This window comes from Nerophis lumbriciformis, linkage group LG20 (genome assembly GCF_033978685.3).
Source record: "Nerophis lumbriciformis linkage group LG20, RoL_Nlum_v2.1, whole genome shotgun sequence".
In the NCBI taxonomy this organism is placed as follows: Eukaryota; Metazoa; Chordata; class Actinopteri; order Syngnathiformes; family Syngnathidae; genus Nerophis; species Nerophis lumbriciformis.
The window spans coordinates 37767501-37793326 of NC_084567.2; the positions used below are offsets into that span (position 1 = coordinate 37767501).

At 36.7% G+C, this 25826-nt stretch overlaps 1 protein-coding gene across 9 annotated transcripts in view; it reads left to right on the plus strand.

Moving 5' to 3' along the window:
* vav2 (vav 2 guanine nucleotide exchange factor) overlaps positions 1–25826 on the plus strand; it is a 675751-nt gene that overhangs the window by 617386 nt on the left and 32539 nt on the right. For 6 of the 9 annotated variants that reach the window (XM_072915349.1, XM_072915351.1, XM_072915350.1 and 3 more), the window contains 13 exons: positions 3085–3153; positions 3233–3319; positions 6971–7059; positions 7140–7272; positions 7531–7545; positions 11096–11205; positions 11275–11376; positions 17634–17722; positions 19846–19859; positions 19946–19964; positions 20242–20369; positions 23773–23844; positions 23925–23986. In XM_072915349.1, the coding sequence (XP_072771450.1) occupies positions 3085–3153; positions 3233–3319; positions 6971–7059; positions 7140–7272; positions 7531–7545; positions 11096–11205; positions 11275–11376; positions 17634–17722; positions 19846–19859; positions 19946–19964; positions 20242–20369; positions 23773–23844; positions 23925–23986 (989 nt within the window). The remainder of the gene's footprint in view (positions 1–3084; positions 3154–3232; positions 3320–6970; positions 7060–7139; positions 7273–7530; positions 7546–11095; positions 11206–11274; positions 11377–17633; positions 17723–19845; positions 19860–19945; positions 19965–20241; positions 20370–23772; positions 23845–23924; positions 23987–25826) is intronic. The other 3 variants (XM_072915354.1, XM_072915356.1, XM_072915357.1) reach the window with 1 other exon arrangement.

Consider the following 25826-nt stretch of genomic DNA (forward strand, 5'->3'; position numbering starts at 1 on the left):
CAGCCGGGAGACATAGTCTTCCCAACGTGTCCTGGGTCTTCCCCGCGGCCTCTTACCGGTCGGACGTGCCCTAAACACCTCCCTAGGGAGGCGTTCGGGTGGCATCCTGACCAGATGCCCGAACCACCTCATCTGGCTCCTCTCGATGTGGAGGAGCAGCGGCTTTACTTTGAGCTCCTCCCGGATGGCAGAGCTTCTCACCCTATCTCTAAGGGAGAGCCCCGCCACCCGGCGGAGGAAACTCATTTGTACCCGTGATCTTGTCCTTTCGGTCATAACCCAAAGCTCATGACCATAGGTGAGGATGGGAACGTAGATCGACCGGTAAATTGAGAGCTTTGCCTTCCGGCTCAGCTCCTTCTTCACCACATCAAATCAAATCAAATCAACTTTATTTATAAAGCACATTTAAAATTTACCACAGGGGTAGCCAAAGTGCTGTACAATGGACAGGTTAAAAGATAAAACGAGTACCGAGCAAACACAACACAACACAAACAGAACACGATAAAAAAAATAAATAAATAAAATAGAATAAATAAAAACATAAAAACATAAAAACAGGTTCACAGCAGGTGTATTATGGGGCGCCATTGCAGGATGGATATCACTCAGTGTTAAAAGCCATGGAATAAAAGTATGTTTTTAAGAGAGATTTAAAAACAGGAAGAGAGGAGGCTTGTCTAACACTCAGAGGTAGGTCGTTCCAGAGCTTGGGAGCAGCAACGGCGAAAGCTCTGTCACCTCTAAGCTTCAGCCTTGTGTCAGGGACCGTCAACAGCAGCTGATCGGCTGATCTTAAGGATCGGGTGGGGCAGTAAGGCTGAAGGCGGTCGGAGAGATAGGTTGGCGCGAGGTTGTTTAGACATTTAAAAACAAATAAAAGGAGTTTAAAATTGAATCGATAACGCACAGGGAGCCAGTGAAGGGACGCTAAAATAGGGGTGATGTGCTCACGTCTGCGGGTCTGTGTTAGCAGACGAGAAGCAGAGAGAATTTTGGCTTCTCTAGTTGATCTGGCATTCCAACGGAAAAGCCAACTTCTTTTCACACAAAGAAAACCCCCATCTCCCCCTCACACCACTGATAAGGAACCAGTGGGTGTTGTATTTCACATTCCTGAAGTTTAAGACACTAAACAGACAATCTGAAGACAAAGACAGACTGGTAGAATACACAAAGAAAAAGTACTAGATACTCTAATCATGGCTATGTAAAAAGAAAGAACTTTTAAACATATATAGATCCTTCCACACTATCCATCAAATTAATACAAATTACAATCAATTTTACTGTGTTCTTTAACAGCATATTACTGTAAATTATACCGGTATTAGTATAGTACCGCGATACTAATAAATCATATTCGGTACTGTACCGCCTCTAAAAAGTACCGGCCCGTCGTCTTCATGTCGTGACATTGCTAGTTTTACGAGCAGAGGAGCATGTTCGGCAGCGCACAATCACGGAGTACTTACAAGCAGACACAGTGTGTAGACAGAAAAGGGAGAACGGACGCATTTTGGCTTAAAAACTAAAGATAAAGGTGAAGGTATAACACTGAAACGCCCTCAGGAAGGGGTGCTTTAAGACATGGCTGAAGTCCATCTCTAGTCAGCAGTGTTTTAGCTACTTCTAAATCACTAATCCTCGCCTTAATGACGACAAATATAGTAAGTTTCTTACAAGTATCATTATCACTGCAGGATGAGGAATAGCTAAACATGCTTCACTACACACCGTAGCTCACTGGCGTGAATATGTAAACACACGCCATGGGTGGATCTACACCTGACATCCACTGTGATGATACCAAAGTACAGGAGCGTATCGAGTCGATACTACTCTGATTACATCGATATTTTTTAGAATCACATCTTCTTTCATTTTTTAAAAATTCATATTGTGTTTATAAACTCAGGAAATACGTCCCTGGACACATGAGGACTTTGAATATGACCAATGTATGACCCTGTATCTACTTGGTATCAAATCGATACCTACATTTGTGGTATCATCCAGAACTAAAGTAAAGTATCCAAACAACAGAAGAATAAGTGATTATTACATTTTAACAGGAGTTTAGATAAAACATGTTGAAAAAGAAAGTAAGCAGATATTAACAAGTAGATTAATAATCAATTTTCTACCACTTGTCCTTAATAGTTTTGACAAAAAAATAGAATGGAAAATGACTAATAAAAGACAAGTTGTCTGGTATGTTCACTATTTTTTAAGGACAAAATTGCAATAATGAACATATTTTTAATGTACTGTAAGATTTTTGGTTAAAATAAAGCCAATAATTAAATTTTTTCGAAAAGTATCGAAAATACATTTTGGTAGCAGTACCGCTACCAAAATATTGGTATTGGGACAACACTACTATAAATTGAAAAAAAACTTCCAGTTTTTTGCGTTGAATTTCTGTTGACTGAGCTGCCATATTTTGACTGTAAAATCTACGGTTGTTGTTTTGACTGTAAATGGAAAGACGGTACTTTTGTTTTTACGGTAGAAAAACTGGCAGCTAAGTTGCCAGAATAAAATAAAAAACCTGTACTATTTTTCTATTATCTATATAATGTTGTAAAAACCAATGTCGATTTAACACAAACATTCTGGCAACTAAGATTGTCCGTAACTTTACAGCAAACTACTGTTGCGTCGGACCAGTTCTTCCTCCCAGGGAATCTAAGTTACTGGTCAATCCCAAGTTCTTTCGATGACATATATGCTGAGTAAGAAGGACCATCAAGACAGAATTGGAATATTTTCAAGTTTATACCAAAAGCTTTAGGAGATCAGCTTAACCAATACATTAATTTTGGCTGCTCTAGTTGATCTGGCATTCCAACGGAAAAACCAACTTCTTTTCACACAAAAGAATAAAAAAAAACAGTGGTACTGTTTTTCCATTTACCGTAAAATGTTGTAAAAAATTTAAAGAACACTATAATTTACAGAAAACTTTTGTAAATTTAACGTTTTTACTGTAAAATGAAAATCAGTTTGACATCCCTGATCTAAGAGGTTTTTAGGTACACTGAACAACAATGAAATAATACAAGTCTCTCCTCATAGGAACTTCTGAGTCACTCCGCAGACCGACCAGAGAGACAACAACTCAAGGAGGCCCTTGAAGCTATGCAGGTGTGTTTTTGAGAAATGAACATTTACTCATCATGATGCCTCAACATTGACCTGCTGGGTTTGTTTCTTTCCTTATCAGGACTTGGCCATGTACATCAACGAGGTCAAGCGGGATAACGAGACACTGAAGAAAATTAGCGAATTCCAAAGTTCTATAGAAAATCTTGTAAGTATTTGCACTTGATCATGACTCATGTAGTTTTTGGGTTGATAATAAAGGGGTCATATTGTGATTTAAAACACTTCCCTGTGGTCTACATGACATGTAACGATGGTCCTTTGGTCAACATTTTGCCATAGCTGTTTTCTGACCGTGTCTTCTAGAAGCTCCGTTTTATGTGCAGTATTATTTATGTCTCTCTATTTCAGACCTGGGCCACGTGTGGCCCGTTAAGATTTTCAATCTGGCCCGCCGGACGTTTGACATCATTTTTTTAGACCTTTAACATCAAAACTTTAGCCGCCATTATGATGTGCAGTGCTGTTTTTAAATGACCGTAAGTCTTGAACTATAGAAAGTAGAGATGTCCGATAATGGCTTTTTTGCCAATATGTAATATTCCGATATTGTCCATCTCTTAATTACCGATTACGATATCAAGCGATACCGATATATACAGTCGTGGAATTAACACATTATTATGCCTAATTTTGTTGTGATGCCCCGCTGGATGCATTCATTACGTCGATCGCGAGCTACCAGTCGATCGCGGAGGGTGTGTCAGTCGATCACCAGCCAGGCATTAAAAAAATAGTCCTAAAAATGAGCGATCATAAATCTTCACTATGACGTCACTTCCGTCACTTGATTGACATTCACGGCACCCGAGGGTCTTCCGAGAAGACGCTGGCTGCTGCCAGCTCATTGAAATTACCGACTGGAAGGCGAGAAACACTTTATTTCAACAGACTCTGGCGCCGTACCTGTCGTCAAAACTCCAAAGACCGACTGCACAGTTGCACAGTTGCGCTAACAAAATAAGAGTCTCAGAAAGCTGGCGTGCACAAGCTCGCAAGCTACGGAGTTTGCCGACAATGTATTTCTTGTAAAGTGTATACAAAGGAGTACGGAAGCTGGACAAATAAGATGCCAAAAACCAACCACTTTCATGTGGTATTGGACAGAAAGGAGGACTTTTTTTCTCCTCCATTCGAAAATGTGGACGTTATCATCTTTACTGTCTGATTCCAATCAATGCAAGTCATCAGAATCAGGTAATACACCAACTTATATTCTTGTCTTCATGAAAGAAAGGAATCTATATGTGTTAAACATGCTTGTATTATCATTAAACACCTTTAACTTATTAACAATATTAACTATATGTGTTAAACATGCTTGCATTATCTTTAAACACCTTTAACTTGTTAACAATATTAACTATATGTATTAAACATACTTGTATTATCATTAAACACCTTTAATTTTTTAACAATATTAACTATATGTGTTAAACATGCTTGCATTATCATTAAACACCTTTAACTTGTTAACAAAAACATATATTTCATAAATAAGTAAATATAAATTATATATATGAATGAAGTAGATCCCCACGACTTGATCAATTGAAAAGTAGCTCGCCTGCAGAAATAGTGTGAGCACCCCTGCATTAAACATGTAAGAAGGTTTTTCAAAATAAATCAACTCAAGTTACGGGAAAAAAATGCCAACATGGCACTGCCATATTTATTATTGAAGTCACAAAGTGCATTTTTTTTTTTTAACATGCTTCAAAACAGTAGCTTGGAATTTGGGACATGCTCTCCCTGAGAGAGCATGAGGAGGTTGAGGTGGGCGGGGTTAATATCGGCAAAAAAGCCATTATCGGACATCTCTAATTCTAAATATTAAATACATGTAAATAAAAATACAATCGAAGACAATCTGAACAGAACAATTGCAATCGATTCAAAGCCCTGAGAAAACAATGACCTGGATGATTGAGAATATTCACATGCAGTTGCGGAGTCAAACCACAACAACACACCTTTTGGAACGGATTAATAACGAAAGACGAGGTACCACTGTGTATTTATTTTGTATCCGTTACTCATACTTGCCAACCCTCCCGGATTTTCCGGGAGACTCCCGAAATTCAGCGCCTCTCCCGAAAACCTCCCGGGACGAATTTTCTCCCGAAAATCTCCCGAAATTCAGGCGGAGCTGGAAGCCACGCACCCTCCAGCTCCATGCGGACCTGAGTGACGTCAGGTGCGCAACAACACGTAAATCGTTGGCCAACCAAAAAGTAACCCCAGTACGCTATAGCCAACATTCACCAGGAGATGGCAACAGACAAACATAGATCACTCTATTACATTCCTCCCCTTTTAGAAATGTATAGAATTTACTCAAAATAAATAAACAACCCAACCAAAAAATGCAGCAGCTCAATTAAAAAACTGTACTTAAGCCACATTCTTTTTTTTTTTTTTTTAGTACTGAACTCTTAACCCTCATTTGTAAACAATAACATGCTTATTATACAAACAGTATTTGTACACCTTTAACACAGATTTTTATACTGTCTTCAGAGATTCAGTTTTTTGATGGTACTCGAAACCTTTCTGGGTACCTGCGAAAGGGTGTTCAGCATGGTTAGAAAAATAGTGACAGAGAATAGAACAAGGATGGACAATTCAACCCTTAACTCAACAATGAGTAGATGAGTGTTATAGGTGTGTATATGTGTAAATAAATGAACACTGAAATTCAAGTATTTATTTTATTTATATATATATATATATGCATGAACAATATACGACAAATCATCTCAAACCACAACAAAACAATTGCAAATGAGCCGTCGGCCCCCAGACAGAGCGACTCCAAAACCAACAAAGACTGTAACTGTCGAAAGAAACCTGATTGCCCTCTCAACGGGGGGTGCTTACAAGCATCAGTTGTCTACCAATCTAAGGTAATACGCAAGGACATTAACACATCCGACACATATGTAGGATTAACCGAGGGAGAATTCAAAACCAGATGGAACAATCACAAGGCTTCTTTCAGGAACAAAAACCTGCGAAATACCACAGAACTCAGCAAACACATTTGGGACCTCAAAGACAATAATGTTGAATATTCAATAACATGGAAAAATTCTTGCATCCAGCACACCTTACAATAGTGGTAATAAAAGATGCAACCTATGCTTGAAAGAGAAACTGTTTATTATTTACCGTCCAGACCTGTCATCCCTCAACGAGCGCAGCGAAATTGTAACAACATGCCGCCATAGACGGAAACACCTCCTAGGTAACACATGAGCCAATCACCACGCCCCTAGGCCAGCCTGTACCCACCCACTCTGTGCCCTATATAAACCATGGTATGTGAATGCTCCCATTAAAATCTCCTGATGATTGAGGGTACCCCCCCCTCATGAAACAGGCCTGTAGAGATGAAATAGTCTTGTGATTTTTTTTCCCACACATACATATATATATATATATATATATATATATATATATATATATATATATAGGAAATACTTGACTTGGTGAATTCTAGCTGTAAATATACTCCTCCCCTCTTAGCCCCGCCCCGCCCCGCCCCACCCCGACCACGCCCCCCCACCCCCACCCCCCACCTCCCGAAATCGAAGGTCTCAAGGTTGGCAAGTATGCCGTTACTCCATAGGCTTTTACAATCACCGGAAGGTGGAGGTGTATCCGAGCGAGGATGGCATCATGTATTCTGTGTCTATTTGGATTCTCTGTGAGCCTCGGGTGCAAGCTGAATTATTCATAAGCCCTCATTAGTTATAGCAATCAGTGAATTGACCCCGGACTGTCTGTGTGACCTCAGCAGCAGGTGAAGCTGGAGGAGTACGGGAGGCCAAAGATAGACGGAGAGCTGAAGGTTTGCTCCATCGTCAATCGTACTAAACAGGACCGGTGAGTCTCCTGACTTTCTGCAGAAAGGAACAAAAATGAATGTAAATAAATAATAATGATGTGTGTGTTTGTATCTCCAGGTATATATTCCTGTTCGACAAAGTTGTAATTGTCTGCAAGAGGAAAGGTTACAGCTACGAGCTCAAAGAGATTATCGAACTGCAGTCTTATAAAATGTCCGACGATCCCATGAACAACAGAGACATGAAAAAGGTAAGGGGTGATCAAAAAGGGGATTATATATCAACATCTGGTGTAATCACGACAACAATTGTCCAAAGGCTGTCGGCAATTCCACATGTAGAACTTAAAAGTAACGCTTTGTGCTCATTCATGCAAAAACGGTCATTTAGGATTCATAAAAAAATGTAACATTGGCTTTTTTTTTGTTTTCAATTTGCATGTCTCTGTCCATGTCGCATGTGTAACTGCGTGTTTTTATGGTGTCTTTTCTTTTTGCATGCTTACCAGTCAAGTGGAAAAATGGTAAGCTCAAGTGACACTTTCATTTACCTCATCCTCTTTTATGATGGGCTAGTTCTGGCAGTTTTTTTGGGGGGGGGTGTCACGTGGCTACTGCACGCACCTTTACCCATGATGGCTTTCATGCAGACCACGTCGCTAAAGCATGTCGAGCATCATTGAGTTCTGAAATAGGTGGACCTGGTGAATGTATTTACCGTATTTTTCGGAGTTTAAGTCGCTACGGAGTATAAGTCGCACCGGCCGAAAATGCATAATAAAGAAGAAAAAAAACATACATAAGTCGCATTTTTGGGGGAAATTTATTTGATAAAAGCCAACACCAAGAATAGACATTTGAAAGGCAATTTAAAATAAATAAAGAATAGATCACAAGTGTCAAACTCAAGGCCCGGGGACCAAATCTGGCCCGCCACATTATTTTATGTGGCCTGCGAAAGCCTAGAAATAAAATGCGTTAATAAAATGCTTAATCTTTTCTTACTAAATATATTTATTTCCCTTTTAACATTAAAAATCATGTACTGCATGCAATTACATATCTTTTAAAATTCAACATTATCAAAATCAAAATATTCCACAAATATTTTTTTGTTAAAATAAAAATAAATACTGTACTTAAATTATGACTTCAAAACAAATTATCAATTAAATTGTAGACTGTAAAATTGACAATAGATTTTACGGTTAAATTCCGCCGACTGAGTTTTTTTTACTGTAAAATCAACTTTGTTACTGTTTTTTTCCATATACAGTAAGACACTGTATAAATTCTAAAACATTAAAAACTAACGAAAAAAACATTGAAACAACAAGATTTACAGGGAAAAACACAACTGGCAGCTCTGTTGCATGAATTTTACTGCAAAAAAATAAAATATTGTTTTTCCATTACATTACAGTTATTCATTTTTTTATTTGCTGTAAAATAAAACAAATTAAAAAAAATGCTTTTACTGTAAAATTCTGGTGACTGAGCTGCCAGTTTTTAAAGTAAAATTAAAATATTGTTTTTTGCAGTTTATGTAAAAAAATATATATATTGTTAATGTATTTTTTTATATATATATATATATATATATATATATATATATATATATATATATATATATGTGTGTGTGTGTGTGTGTGTATTTTTCGGAGTATAAGTCGCTCCGGAGTATAAGTCGCACCGGCCAAAAATCCATAGTAAAGAAGGAAAAAATCATATATAAGTTGCACTGGAGTATAAGTCGCATTTTTGGGGGAAATTTATTTGATAAAAGCCAACACCAAGAATAGACATTTGAAAGACAAATCTGGCCCGCCACATTATTTTATGTGGCCCGCGAAAGCCTAGAAATAAAATGCGTTAATAAAATGCTTAATCTTTTCTTACTAAATATATTTATTTCCCTTTTAACATTAAAAATCATGTACTGCATGCAATTACATATCTTTTAAAATTCAACATTATCAAAATCAAAATATTCCACAAATATTTTTTTTGTTAAAATAAAGATAAATACTGTACTTAAATTTCTGCTTATGACTTCAAAACAAATGATCAATTAAATTGTAGACTGTAAAATTGACAATAGATTTTACGGTTACATTCCGCCGACTGAGTTTTTTTTAACTGTAAAATCAACTTTGTTACTGTTTTTTTCCATATACAGTAAGACACTGTATAAATTATAAAACATTAAAAATTAACAAAAAAAACATTGAAACAACAAGATTTACAGGGAAAAAAACAACAACTGGCAGCTCTGTTGCATGAATTTTACTGCTAAAAACAGTGGTATTGTTTTTCCATTACATTACAGTTATTCATTTTTTTATTTGCTGTAAAATAAAAAAAATAAAACATGCTTTTACTGTAAAATTCTGGTGACTGAGCTGCCAGTTTTTAAAGTAAAATTTAAATATTGTTTTTGCAGTTTATGTAAAAAAAAAAATATATTGTTAATGTATTTTATATATATATATATATATATATATATATATATATATATATATATATATATATATATATATATATATATATATATATATGTGTGTGTATTTTTCGGAGTATAAGTCGCTCCGGAGTATAAGTCGCACCGGCCAAAAATGCATAATAAAGAAGGAAAAAAAACATATATAAGTCGCACTGGAGTATAAGTCGCATTTTTTGGGGGAAATTTATTTGATAAAAGCCAACACCAAGAATAGACATTTGAAAGGCAAATCTGGCCCGCCACATTATTTTATGTGGCCCGCGAAAGCCTAGAAATAAAATGCGTTAATAAAATGCTTAATCTTTTCTTACTAAATATATTTATTTCCCTTTTAACATTAAAAATCATGTACTGCATGCAATTACATATCTTTTAAAATTCAACATTATCAAAATCAAAATATTCCACAAATATTTTTTTGTTAAAAAAAAGATAAATACTGTACTTAAATTTCTGCTTATGACTTCAAAACAAATTATCAATTAAATTGTAGACTGTAAAATTGACAATAGATTTTACGGTTAATTTCCGCCGACTGAGTTTTTTTTTTACTGTAAAATCAACTTTGTTACTGTTTTTTTCCATATACAGTAAGACACTGTCTACATTAAAAACTAACAAAAAAAACATTGAAACAACAAGATTTTACAGGGAAAAAAACAACAACTGGCAGCTCTGTTGCATGAATTTTACTGCTAAAAACAGTGGTATTGTTTTTCCATTACATTACAGTTATTCATTTTTTTATTTGCTGTAAAATAAAAAAAAAATTAAAAAAAATGCTTTTACTGTAAAATTCTGGTGACTGAGCTGCCAGTTTTTAAAGTAAAATTAAAATATTGTTTTTGCAGTTTATGTAAAAAAAAAATATGTTGTTAATGTATTTTATATATATATATATATGTATATATATATATATATATATATATATATATATATATATATATATACATACATATATATATGTGTGTGTGTATCTTTCGGAGTATAAGTCGCTCCGGAGTATAAGTCGCACCGGCCGAAAATGCATAATAAATAAGGAAAAAAAACATATATAAGTCGCACTGGAGTATAAGTCGCATTTTTTGGGGGAAATTTATTTGATAAAAGCCAACACCAAGAATAGACATTTGAAAGGCAATTTAAAATAAATAAAGAATAGTGAACAACAGGCTGAATAAGTGTACGTTATATGAGGCATAAATAACCAACTGGTATGTTAACGTAACATATTATGGTAAGAGTCATTCAAATAACTATAACATATAGAACATGCTATACATTTACCAAACAATCTGTCACTCCTAATCGCTAAATCCCATGAAATCTTATACGTCTGGTCTCTTACGTGAATGAGATAAATAATATTATTTGATATTTTACAGTATTGTGTTAATCATTTCACACATAAGTCGCTCCTGAGTATAAGTCGGCCAAACTATGAAAAAAACTGCGACTTATAGTCCAAAAAATACGGTAGTCTGATTTGAGATCATGTTTTTTTGTCTCATCCTGTCATTGCATTGACTTATCTCACTACCATCTGCTGCTTGCTGGTGTTCCCCCCCCAGTGGTCTTATGGCTTCTACCTGATCCACCTGCAAGGGAAGCAGGGCTTCCAGTTCTTCTGTAAAACGGAAGAAACAAAGAGGAAATGGATGGAACAGTTTGAAATGGCCATGTGAGTTTAGTTGACTCCACAATCAACCTCTCTTGAATGTTCTCATACAGTATGCCATTCTTCTTGCAGGTCCAACATCAAGCCTGAGAGAGCCACGGCCAACCAGCATAACTTCCAAATGCACACTTTCGATAAGAACACCAACTGTCGAGCTTGCAAGATGCTGCTGAGGTAACGAGAACACACACTGACATTTGTAACCATCGCCTTTCAAGTGACGTGTCAGGTTCAAACACTGATGACATCTATTAAACAAGACAAGAAGCAAGGAATTGAACAGAGACAGAATTAATTGACTCAATTGAGGAGAGTCGCCTGTACACTGTACCCTTGTACAGTATCTCAGCACGCTCTGGCGAAAGATTGTACAACTCCTCCTTTATTTGACTTTCCCTGACCACATGACCACAGCTGCTTTCAGAGGGAAGTGGGTCGTAAACAGCGTTGCCTTTGGTTACAGAACAGTTCAAAAGAAAAGGTCGTAAACACTTCACAGAAAAGGTCGTAAACGAGTTCACAAAGAGGTCCGTAAAACAGTTGAAAAAGGAAGTCGCCTGGTGGGGAGTCTGGTCCTGCTTCCTCTTCGCTTTTGTAGTCCTTGGGTCAGACAATATATTTATGTTTGATTACAATACATGAAAGAAACAGAAACACCTTCATTTTGCTTTGCCCCTACACAGTGGAGTTTTACGAGCCTTCTTCTTGGTAGGTTCCAAAGACAGATTTTGCTTCTCACAATCAGTTTTTGTGATAACTTAGAAACAATTATTATGTTTATGTTTATTATGTGTTCTATTCGTCTTCATTATCATATTGCACCTTTAGGAGTTGTTTTTCATCAATGGTAACATCAATCCTAGACGTTGATCATTAAAAAGGAACGAAAAGTCAACAAATACGCAATAAGCCATGAATACCTTAACTCCTGTAGTCAGTTCGGTTTCATTTGAATTTGTACAATTGATACTTTGTCCAGTTTTGAGGGGTAAAAAGTTGAGATCGGACTGCCGATATAATCGGCCGATAAATGCTTTAAAAAGTAAAATCGGAAATTATCGGTATCGGTTTCAAAAAGTAAAATGTATGACTTTTTAAAACACCGCTGTACGGAGCGGTACACGGGCGTAGGGAGAAGTACAGAGCGCCAATAAACCTTCAAGGCACTGCCTTACAGGTCACACTGAGAGTGGCCGTATAAACAACTTTAACACTGTTACAAATATGCGCCACACTGTGAACCCACACCAAACAAGAATGACAAAACACATTTCGGGAGAACATCCGCACCGTAACACAACATAAACACAGCAGGACAAATACCCAGAAACCCTTGCAGCACTAACTCTTCCGGGACGCTACAATATACCGTTTTGTGGGCGGTCTTATTTACGTGGCTCACCTTTGACAGCGTCTTCTCCCCGTCATCTTTGTTGTAGCGGTGTAGCGTGCAAGGACGGGGGTGGAAGAAGTGTCAAAAGATGGCGCTAACTGTTTTAATGACATTCAGACTTTACTTCAATCAATAACGGAGCGGCATCTCCTCATCCGTGGCTCACTAGTGCAACTACAAGGTCGGAAATGTGTCCCGTGAAAAACCGTCCGACCGGAATTCTCTAATAAGAAAAGTTCCTTGGGTGAATAATGTAAACTCACTACACCGGTATGTTTTAGCGCTTTCATGGCGAGTTTACTGACAGATATAAGTAAGAACTTTACACTATTTTACATTAGAAATGGCAACAGTGGAAGATGAATGTCCCATAACAAGAAGATAGAGGGAAAAAAAACAAGTTTATCGACTACGTTGTCAACACGGACTACATAGTCGAACGCGTTCAAATTTTCAGGACTTATGCAGATCCCAAATACAGATCAGCAGGTACCAGAAAGTAAGAAAAGTTGCTTTTGCATAATATTGCGAAACAAAACGCCAGAGAATATGTCTTACCTTATACACACACCATAATAATACTCCTATGTTGAAGCACAGTACAATCCATCAAGCGGTGCGGCTTCATAGCTTACCAAAGTCGTACTAAAAATATTTTGATAGATTTTTGAGCGCCGTGTGTAATGTTCTATATTTTCAATGGAACATATAAAATGTGGGTTTTGTTTACTTGAGTCATATTGCAGTCTTCACGTATCTCTTATGTGTGACTGCCATCTACTGGTCACACTTATCATTTCACCATGTACCAAATACCTACTCAGTGGCCTAGTGGTTAGAGTGTCCGCCCTGAGATCGGTAGGTTGTGAGTTCAAAGCCCGGCCGAGTCATACCAAAGACTATAAAAAAATGGGACCCATTACCTCCCTGCTTGGCGCTCAGCATAAAGGGTTGGAATTGGGGGTTAAATCACCATAATGATTCCCGGGCGCGGCCACCGCTGCTGCCCACTGCTCCCCTCACCTCCCAGGGGGTGATCAAGGGTGATGGGTCAAATGCAGAGAATAATCTCGCCACACCTAGTGTGTGTGTGACAATCATTGGTACTTTAACTTTAACTTTAAATAAAATAGCTTCAAGGTCGGTAAGCACAACCAAAATTATTCCGTACATGAGGCGCACCGGGTTATAAGGCGCACTGTCGAGTTTTGAGAAAATGAAAGGATTTTACGTGCGCCTTATAGTCCGAAAATTATGGTATGTAGACCAAAATGAAGTATTTTAAAAATAAAGGCAAAATCATGATACGACCCCTCTAAAACAACATAATTTACTGGTCATTTTATTGTAAATGTATACATTTTATTTAAATGGCTGAATGGTTATTTACTATTTTACCACTTTCAAAGGCCCAAAGTCAAATCTCTCAAGCTTAACCAGTTTTGGCTCTGCGAGCTTGCCATTGCTCGAAAAATCCAAGTGAAAACATCCCGGCTGTGGTAGAGTGGATATTTTTAAACATCCCCCCCCCTCCTGCTGTGCCCCCGGACACACCCCCTCTCAGCAGCGCCATCGCAGTGGGGATAACCCGTGTCACGGAATCACCGCGTCCGCCTCTTTGTCACACCAACTGCACTTTGTGTATTGACCCACGCATTTCATGGCTGGCCTGACCTAAATCCCCAACCGGTGGAAAAGGCTCGGACCAATGTTCTCACTTCCTGCTGCTAATTACCTGTCATCATGTAAGGCCCGTATTATTCAAAATGAACATGTGAGGAATGCTAATTCTGCAACTGTAGCATTGTATTCTTAGATTGTGCATGGACAAAGATAAGACCTTCTGGAGGAAAGTTCTGTGGTCAGATGAAACAAAAATTGCGCTGTTTGGCCACAATACCCAGCAATATGTTTGGAGGCCTTTAATCCCAGGAACACCATACCTGCCGTCAAGCATGGTGGTGGTAGTATTATGCTCTGGGCCTGTTTTGCTGCCAATGGAACTGGTGCTTTACAGAGAGTAAATGGGACAATGAAAAAGGAGGATTACCTCCAAATTCTTCAGGACAACCTAAAATCACCAGCTCGGAGGTTGGGTCTTGGGCGCAGTTGGGTGTTCCAACAGGACATCATCGGCAGTCACTCGAAGAGAGTATGACGATCCTCCTGGTAGGGGGGTATACCTTTAGACTTAGACTTAGACTTAGACAAACTTTAATGATCCACAAGGGGAATTGTTCCTTTATGGAGGATGCCTGTGCGTGACTTAGTTTAACGTCGGGAGACTGGTGCACAGACAGTATCCACATGATCCTTGACAGATCCGGGTCAGGGTCCAGTGGCATGGAGTCCAAGACGACTGAGGACCATACTTGCCAAACTTGAGACCTCCGAATTCGGGAGATTGGCGGGCGGGGTTGGGGGGGCGGGGTTTGGTGATAGCGGGGGTGTATATTGTAGCCCGGAAGTGTTAGGGCTACAAGGGATTCTGGGTATTTGTCCTGTTGTGTTTATGTTGTGTTACGGTGCGGATGTTCTCCCGAAATGTGTTTGTCATTCTTGTTTGGTGTGGGTTCACCGTGTGGCCATACTTGCCAACCTTGAGACCTCCGATTTCGGGAGGTGGGGGGTGGGGGGCGGGGGGCGTGGCCGGGGGTGGGGCGGGGGCGTGGTTGGGGGCGTGGTTAAGATATATATATATATATATATATATAAGAAATACTTGACTTTCAGTGAATTCTAGCTATATAAATATATATATATATTTTTATTTTATATATATATATATATATATATATATATATATATATATATATATATATATATATATATATATATATATATATATATATATATATATATATATATAAATAAATAAATAAAATAAATACTTGAATTTCAGTGTTCATTTATTTACACATATACACACACATAACACTCATCTACTCATTGTTGAGTTAAGGGTTGAATTGTCCATCCTTGTTCTATTCTCTGTCACTATTTCAGAACACACACATTATACAAATATACATTATAAAATCAATAAGAAAACGGGAGCTCTAATTTGGGAGTCTGAATTAGGATCAGAAGTTCCTATATAAACATTGCGCACTCACGTCGCCATTTTGTTTTGATTACTGCAGCTGTGCACTGGATTCATTCACAAATACAAACTACAACTCACAAACACTTTAGAGTTAGGCTCCACCATCAGAATGTGTACTTAAACTTATAAAGATCACATGGATATTATTCAGTGAGTTGATTCACCAAAACTAACCTGTTATACAGGAGGAAAAAGCACACAGGACGTTTAAATTGTTCACAGACTGGTCGCTCTCATCAGAATGACAAGACACTTCCGGTCTGCAGGTGATAGCATTCAATTGGGAAGAAACGCCCTACTGCCCCCTACTGACCAATGTGAATACTGATAAATGTGGAATGACAGCTCCAAAAACGAATTCAAACCACAAAATAAACTAAATAAATCAACACAAAAATGTGACACATTATGGGTGGGTCACATGTGCATGTACAACAGGCTGTCAACACGTCACTCAGGTCTGTATGGAGCTGGAAGGGGGCGTGGCCTCCAGCTCCGCCTGAATTTCGGGAGATTTTCGGGAGAAAATTTGTCCCGGGAGGTTTTCGGGAGAGGCGCTGAATTTCGGGAGTCTCACGGAAAATCCGGGAGGGTTGGCAAGTATGCGTGTGGCGCATATTTGTAACAGTGTTAAAGTTGTTTATACGGCCAGCGTCAGTGTGACCTGTATGGCTAATGATCAAGTATGTCTTGCAGTCACTTACGTGTGTCTGCAGAAGCCGCATATATTATGTGACTGGGCCGGCACGCTGTTTGTATGGTGAAAAAAGCGGACGCGACGACAAGTTGTAGAGGACGTTAAAGGCAGTGTCATCACGGCACACCCTTAATAATGTTGTCCGGGTGAAAATCGGGAGAAATTCGGGACAATGGTTGCCCTGGGATATTTTCGGGAGGGGCACTGAAATTCGGGAGTCTCCCGGGAAAATCAGGAGGGTTGGCAAGTATGCTGGGGACCCTTTTCTGCTGCAGCCTTCATCCCCCATACCAGCCGTTGTGACGCTCCATAGGGTTAGCAATCATCCTCCGCCTGTTCCACCGTTGCGGTCTTGGGTTGTTATTTCCCCATAACTGGGCCCACATGGATGTGGGGGTGCCTTCTTCCGTCATCGCAGCCGTTGTGGTAGTTCTTACATCTGCCGTCTTCCGCCTGCTCCGCCGTTGAGGTCTTCACCTTATGCCTGGCTAGGGGGCAGTCAGGTACTAGGCCTTTGCCAAGGGCCACCTGGGGTAACAATAATTAAAGGCCTACTGAAATGCGATTTTCTTATTCAAACGGGGATAGCAGGTCCATTCTATGTGTCATACTTGATCATTTCGCGATATTGCCATATTTTTGCAGGAAGGATTTAGTAGAGAACATCGACGATAAAGTTCGCAACTTTTGGTCGCTGATAAAAAAGCCTTGCCTCTACCGGAAGTAACAGACGAGTAGCGTTACGTCACAGGTTGTGGAGCTCCTCACATCTGCACATTGTTTACAATCATGTAGTTACGTACGTGACATGCACATAGCGGCACGCACGTGCGGGCAAGCGATCAAATGTTTGGAAGCCGCAGCTGCATGCGTACTCACGGTACCGCGTCTGCGCATCCAACTCAAAAGTCCTCCTGGTAAGAGTCTCTGTTGTCCCAGTTCTCCAAGGCCAATAATAAAGCTTGACTGTCATCTTCCGGGAATGTAAACAATGAAACACCGGCTGTGTTTGTGTTGCTGCAGCCGCCCGCAATACACCGCTTCCCACCTACAGCTTTCTTCTTTGCTGTCTCCATTGTTCATTGAACAAATTGCAAAAGATTCACCAACACAGATCAAACTCAAGACAGCCATGACATGATGTTCTTTACAAGTGTATGTCAACTTTTGACCAGGACTTGTATATTGGGATCAAAGACTCATCACAGATGAATTTCTTTGTGTGTGTTCTGCAGGGGCATCTTCTATCAGGGTTACTTCTGTTCTCGGTGTGGAACAGGAGCACACAAAGAGTGTCTGGAAGTGATCACCATCTGCAGGATCAGTACGTCTCTCTTCATACTTTATATCACATTAGAGCACATCAGATAAACCCGACTCGCTTTCCTGATAGCACGCGTGACATATCGAGACAAGACTTGGAAAATGTACCCTGATTTTCACTCATCAAAGCTGTGAAACGCTAAAGCACAGGTGTCAAACTCAAAGCTTATTTGGCCCTCGAAAGTCTGGAAATAATATGCATCAATAAAGTACTGTAACTTTTCTTACTAAATGTATTATTTATTCCTATTTTGGGAGAAAAAAATATACTCCTTGTAAATTATGTTGATTTGAATATTGTCTAATTATGCAAAAATATATTATCAAACATTCACACCGTTTTTTAAATAGAAATAAATACTAATAATAATGATTTCAAAGCAAGTTATCCATCACATTGTGCAATGTAAAAGTAGCAATGGATTTCATGGTAAAATTGTGAAATTTACTGTGGTTTTTACAGCATTTTTCTTTAAATGAAAAAAAAAACAGTACTTTTTAACTGTAATAAACTGTGGTGCTGTTTTGGCATTTGTAGTAGTACACCGAAAAATGTACAGTTGATTTGCAGTCAAAAAAACCCCAAAAAACTGGCAGGTCAGGTGCCAACATTTTACTGTAAAATTGCAGTTTTTTTTATTTACAGTAAAAAAACATAAGTACATTTTACAGTACAATTCTGGCAACAGAGCTGCCAGTTTTAATTTATTTTAATTTTATTTTTACCACAAATTTTACTGTAAAATTGCAGTTTTTTTTATTCACAGTAAAAAAAAACAAATGTACATTTTACAGTAAAATTCTGGCAACTGAGCTGCCAGTTTTTTTGTTGTTTTTTTTATTTATTTTTACCACACATTTTACTGTAAAATTTAAGTTTTTTTTAATTACAGTAAAAAAAAAATTACATTTCACAGTAAAATTCTGGCAACTGAGCTGCCAGTTTTTTTGTTGTGTTTTTTTTTTTTTACCACAGATTTCACTGTAAAATTGAATTTTTTTTTATTTACAGTAAAAAAAAGAAGTACATTTTACAGTGAAATTCTGGCAACTGAGCAGCCATTTTTTTTTTTTTTATTTTTACCACAAATGTTACTGTAAAATTTATGTTTTTTATTCACAGTAAAAAAACAAAAACAAATGTACATTTTACAGGAAAATTCTGGCAACTGAGCTGCCAGTTTTTTTGTTTTGTTTTTTTTTTACCACAAATTTAACTGTAAAAATTTAGTTTTTTTTATTTACAGTAAAAAAAAACAAAAGTACATTTTACAGTACAATTCTGGCAACTGAGCTGCCAGTTTTTTTTTGTTGTGTTTTTTTTTCTTTACCACAAATTTTAATGTAAAATTGCAGTTTTTTTATTCACAGTAAAAAAAAACAAATGTACATTTTACAGTAAAATTCTGGCAACTCAGCTGCCAGTTTTTTATTTTATTTATTTATTTATTTTTTTTACCACACATTTTACTGTAAAATTGCAGTTTTTTTTATTCACAGTAATAAAACAAATGTACATTTTACAGTAAAATTCTGGCAACTGAGCTGCCAGGTTTTTTGTTGTTTTTTTACCACACATTTTACTGTAAAATTCCAGTTTTTTGTATTCACAGTTAAAAAAAACAAATTTTTTACAGTACAATTCTGGCAAATGAGCTGCATTTTTTTAAACCATAAAAACAGTAGTACTGTTTTTCCATTAACAGTAATATACACTACACTTTGAGTTGACATTATTGCAATTTACCATATTTTTTTGACATTTTAGTTAAAAAAAAAATCTACTCATAAAATGCAAATGAATGTTGTTTTTTTTTATGACCAACAAGTATGTGCTCCAATCACTCTATCACAAAAAAAAAAAAGAGTTGTAGAAATGTTTGGAAACTCAAGACAGCCATGACATTATGTTCTTTACAAGTGTATGTCAACATTTGACCACGACTGTAACAATTATTTGAGAGACAGCTCTCGTCATAGAACAGCCTTAAGTCCAGGTACTGTACGTTAACCCTCATGGTTAAATACATTTTGTTCACTTCCTGTGCAAAAAAAAAGGAAGATGTTAAAACAAAACTTTAAATGAGCTGTTTCTGACTGTCAATCTCTCACCTCTCCTTCCAGATCCTCATGACTTGGTGAGTATTATGTGCATTAGTAATCATCCACATTAATCGTCACCTGGAATCATCCTAATGATGCTCTATTTGCTCCTCATCTACAGGAACCTGGCATGTCTTCAGGTAATTCTAAATCCTTCACCAGTATGATTGCATACAGTAGTAACAGTTCAATTTCACAGCACAGCACAGCTCTCTACTGCCACCTAGTGGAAATAACTGTTCCATTCCCCTAACACAACCTTAAGAGCTCACATGACCAGTTTCTAACCTATTTTCCCTCATATTCATGCATGCATATAGAATTTATTTTATGTTTACAAGGCAACCTGACAAAATACATCCACTAATGTGTTTTTGTGAATGCATTATTCTGAAAATAATAAACATGTGTGTGCAGGTCCCAAGATGGTAGCAGTGAGAAACTACCACGGCACACCCACACCGCCAGGAAAGATGCCTCTCTCCTTTCAAACAGGAGACTATATTGAGCTGCTGAAAGGAGACCCTGACACTTCGTGGTGGGAGGTAATAATCATCATTATTAAGTAGCAGCATTGACTTGTTTTATTTTCAATGAAACAATAGAAAATAGGTACTCATATAGTAGTACAGTTGGCACAGTACAGTAAACTGACAGTTAATATTTAAACATTTAAACATTTCAAACTATTTTGAACAGAAATAGTTCATGCATATTCAGATGAATTCTTAAAAATTACATTAAAAAATATATGTATATATGCGCACTAATTGACTGAAAGAGCACGCACTTGGCGCGATGATGTCATGTTATCCATGGAAAAATGCATTTTTAGACAATATGATTTGCCTGAGCGGCTAGGAGACCCCAAGAGTAACAAGCGGTTGCCTTGTTGCCTTTCCATTAAGAACAATAAATTCGTTTTTTGTATAAGTTTGCTGGTTTCAAGAAATGTAATGCCGAGCACATATCATTATGTCAAGATAATGGCACTAGCATTTATTTCATTTAAGAACATTTTTCAACATATTGAGCAAAGAGGTCTCATTTTTTTTTCTACCAAGAAAAGTGCACTTGTTATTAGTGAGAATATACTTATTTTAAAGGTATTTTTGGGTTCATTGAGGTTAGCTAATTTTACTTGTTTTGGAAAGTCTTGACAAGCCAAATTTTCTTGTTCTATTGGCAGATAATATTGCTTAATTCAAATAAAATACCCCTCATTTTTGTATTTTATTTTCTTGTTTTTGACCACTCAAGTAAGGTTTTATGCTTGCAGCAGCAGATTTAAAAACATAAATAAATAAATAAATAAAGACATCACCCTTTAAGTCCTTTTTCAGTAAAGGTGGACTTTTTATGGGTTGACGTTGGTGAGGAAGACATTTTTTTTATTCCAAGGATTGGATCTAGATCAGGAGTCTCAAACTCGTTTTCATTGAGGGCCACATCGCAGTTATGGTTGCCCTCAGAGGGTCACATTTAACAATGGGTAATATATAAATATACATGTATGTGTATATATATATATATATATATATATATATTATATATATATATATATATATATATATATATATATATATATATATATATATATATATATATATATATATATATATATATACCGTATTTTCCGCACCATAAGGCGCCCCGGGTTATAAGCCGCGCCTTCAATGAACGGCATATTTCAAAACTTTGTCCACCTATAAGACGCCCCGTGTTATAAGCCGCATCTAACTGCGCTAAAGGAATGTCAAAAAAACAGTCAGATAGGTCAGTCAAACTTTAATAATATATTAAAAACCAGCGTGATGTGGGCGCGCATGGAGTCGTATATCAACATGGACGGAGCTGCGTGAAAAAAGCCACCCGGCCTCTTCGCGTAAACTTACCTTAACCACTCGCTCATCTTTTCTTCATCCATCCATCCCTTCGAGTTAGCTTTTATGATGACGCCGGCTGGAAAGGTCTCTTTTGGCAAGGTCTTCCTTTTGAATATCACCATGGGTGGAAGTTTCTGGCCATTAGCATGGCAAGCTAGAACCACAGTGAAGGATGACTTCTCATTCCCTGTGGTGCGAATATTCACCGTACGTGCTCCCGTTGTATCCACAGTGCGGTTCACAGGAATATCAAAAGTCAGTGGAACCTCGTCCATGTTGATAATGTTCTCTGGCCGGATCTTTTTTTCAGCTATCTTGTTTTTACAATATGCACCGAAAGTAGCCAGCTTTTCTTGAAAGTCTTTAGGCAGTTGCTGTGAAATAGTAATCCGTGTGCGGATGGAGAGATTGCGTCTTTTCATGAACCGGATCCCTGTCGCTTAGTAGGAGCCATTTTGTGGTCTTTACAGATGTAAGCACACAAAGGAAATGAAACGCACGGTAATATCCGCGCGCTTCTTCTTCTTCTACGCGGGCGGGTGGTTGCTTACAGTAGAAGAAGAAGCGCTTCCTGTTCTATGGGGGCGGGTGCTTACCTTGGCGGTTGCTTGCGTAGAAGAAGAAGCACTTCCTCTTCTACGGGGAAAAAAGATGGCGGCTATTTACCGTAGTTGCGAGACCGAAACTTTATGAAAATGAATCTTAATATTAATCCATATATAAAGCGCACCGGGTTATAAGGCGCACTGTCAGCTTTTGAGAAAATGTGTGGTTTTTAGGTGCGCCTTATAGTGCGGAAAATACGGTATATATATATACACTGTATTTTTCGGACTATAAGTCGCAGTTTTTTTCATAGTTTGGCCGGGGGTGCGACTTATACTCAAGAGCGACTTATGTGTGAAATTATTAACACATTAGTGTAAAATATCAAATAATATTATTGATCTCATTCACGTAAGAGACTAGACGTATAAGATTTCATGGGATTTAGCGATTAGGAGTGACAGATTGTTTGGTAAACGTATAGCATGTTCTATATGTTATAGTTATTTGAATGACTCTTACCATAATATGTTACGTTAACATACCAGTTGGTTATTTATGCCTCATATAACGTACACTTATTCAGCCTGTTGTTCACTCTTCTTTATTTATTTTAAATTGCCTTTCAAATGTCTATTCTTGGTGTTGGCTTTTATCAAATACATTTCCCCACTTATACTCCAGTGCGACTTATATATGTTTTTTTCCTTCTTTATTATGCATTTTCGGCCGGTGCGACTTATACTCCGGAGCGACTTATACTCCGAAAAATACAGTATATATATATATATATATATATATATATATATATATATATATATATATATATATATATATATATATATATATATATATATATATAAATAAAATACATTGACAATATATATATTTTTTACATAAACTGCAAAAAAAATATTTTAATTTTACTTAAAAAACTGGCAGCTCAGTCACCAGAATTTTACAGTAAAAGCAGTGGGGTTTTTTTTGTTTTGTTTTTTACAGCAAATAAAAAACTAGAATAAATGTAATGTAATGGAAAAAACAAAACCACTGTTTTTAACAGTAAAATTCATGCAACTGAGCTGCCAGTTGTTGTTTTTTTCCAGCAAAATGTTGTTTGAATGTTTTTTTTGTTAGTTTTTAATGTTTTAGACATAAAAAAGTATATGGAAAAAACAGCACCAAAGTTGATTTTACAGTAAAAAACTCAGTCGGCGGAATTTAACCGTGAAATCTGTTGTCAATCTTACAGTCTACAATTTAATTGATAATTTGTTTTGAAATCATAAGTCAAGCAGAAATTTAAGCACAGCATTTATCTTTATTTGAACAAAAAAATATTTGTGGAATATTTTGATTTTGATAATGTTGAATTTAAAAAAAATATGTTTACCGAAACAAGGTAACCTGAATGTGACAAATGTAATAGTTACAACCACAGGGCAATATTTTTGATCTATTTCTTCTGATGAATATTCCTTACTCAAACATAAAGAAATCAATATTTGTCTTTCAGGGAAGGTTAATTCAAACACAAAAAAGTGGCTTCTTCCCCAGTTCCTGCGTTAAACCTTACCTAGACCCAAAGGTAAGTCAGCCATGCCCAGCAACTCTTATTTTGTTAAAATTCAAAATGACTAAAGTGAGTTTGTGTTCTGTTTGTGACAGCCTTTCCAGTCGTTATCCAGCCGGCAGTCATCGAGGGATGCAGACTACTACGGATATCCTTGGTAGGACCCTTGACTTTGTTTGTTTTCTACCAGCATATTGACTTTAGTCTAGACCTGGGCAAATTGAGGCCCGGGGGCCAAATGCGGCCCGTTAAGCTTTTCAATCTGGCCCACCGGACATTCCCAAATAATTTTTTTAGATCTTTAAGATGGAAAGTGTAGCTGCTATTATGATGTGCAGTGATGTCTTCAGATAGCCGTGAGTCTTGAACTAGACAAAAGTATTTCAATGGTTGAAATCTGCGCTTTTGCACGTTATACTAGTTACTATGGTAATCTAATTACTTACTATGGTAATCTAACTCACAGCAGCTCAGACCAGGCACCAAGCAGTGTGGGTGGGAAGCGGTTCCACAGAGTGTTTCCAGAGCGGCCAGCTTGAAATGCGGGTGTCAGGGACAGATGCGGAAGGAGATTTTTACAACAAAGTTCTAAAGCTTAGTGATATATCAGAAATATCAGATTGTAGGTTGTTTTTTTTAACCTTCACGTTCATATTTTGCTGTGTTTGTTGCATTTTTGTTGCTTGATTGTAAAATATGTCGATCAAGAGGGGGTGTGACATTCATATTTTGTCAATATTCAGTGTTTTATCGTTCATAGAAAAAAAGGAAAATTCCATTCCGTTTTTTCTGGCGGTGTGTCATGACGTTTTTAGCGTTCAATCAGACATTATCGTGTGGTTTTGTATTAGTGTTATGAAAAATACATATACCGGCCCCCAGACAAATTTTTTTCTCTAAATTTGGCGAGAAAAAAAAAAGTACATAAAAAAAAGGACAAGTGGTAAAAAATGGATGGAAAAAAAAAAAAAAAAAAAAAAAAAAAAAATAAGAAAATGGACTGATGGAAAATAAAAAAAAATAAATAAAAAAAATAAAATAAATAAATATATATATATATATTTTAAATTTTATTATATGTATATATATATATATATATATATATATATATATATATATATATATATATATATATATATATATATATATATATAATAAAATTTAAAAAAAATATATATATTTTTTAAATTTTATTATATGTATATATATATATATATACATATAATAAAATTAAAAAAATATATATTTAATTTTTTATTTTTTATTTTATTATATGTATATATATATATATATATATATATATATATATATATATAATAAAATTAAAAAAAATATATATATATTTTTTTAATTTTATTTTATTTTTTTATTTTTTTTTATTTTCCATCAGTCCATTTTCTTTCTTTTTTTAATATTTTTTTCTTTTTTTTTTTCCATCCATTTTTTACCACTTGTCCCTTTTGTTTTATGTGCTTTTTTTTTTTTTTCTCGCCAAATTTAGAGAAAACAATTTGTCGTCGGGCCGGTATATGTATTTTTCGTAACACTAATACAAAACCACACAATAATGTCTGATTGAATGCTAAAAACGTCATGACAGACCGCCAGAAAAAATGGAATGGAATTTTCCTTTTTTTCTATGAACAATAAAACACTGAATATTGACAACATATGAATGTCACACCCCCTCTTGATCGACATATTTTACAATCAAGCAACAAAAATGCAACAAACACAGCAAAATATGATATATATATAATACATGCATGCTTTGGAGCCCCTGCCTCGAAAGAAAATAATGTTTGCCTTGGTGTCCTAAAATATGAGCCCTCCTTTAAAGCAACACTTGCCCTGACCTTAAAAAGTAAACATTCGAAGCCTGCTTGTGGAATACCTGATGCAGCCCAGCCCGACCCAGACTCTTGCCCCCAGCGCCCCCCCAGGTAAATTGCTTTTCAGACCCCCTGTTTACATAGTTTGCATCCTTCTGGAAAAAG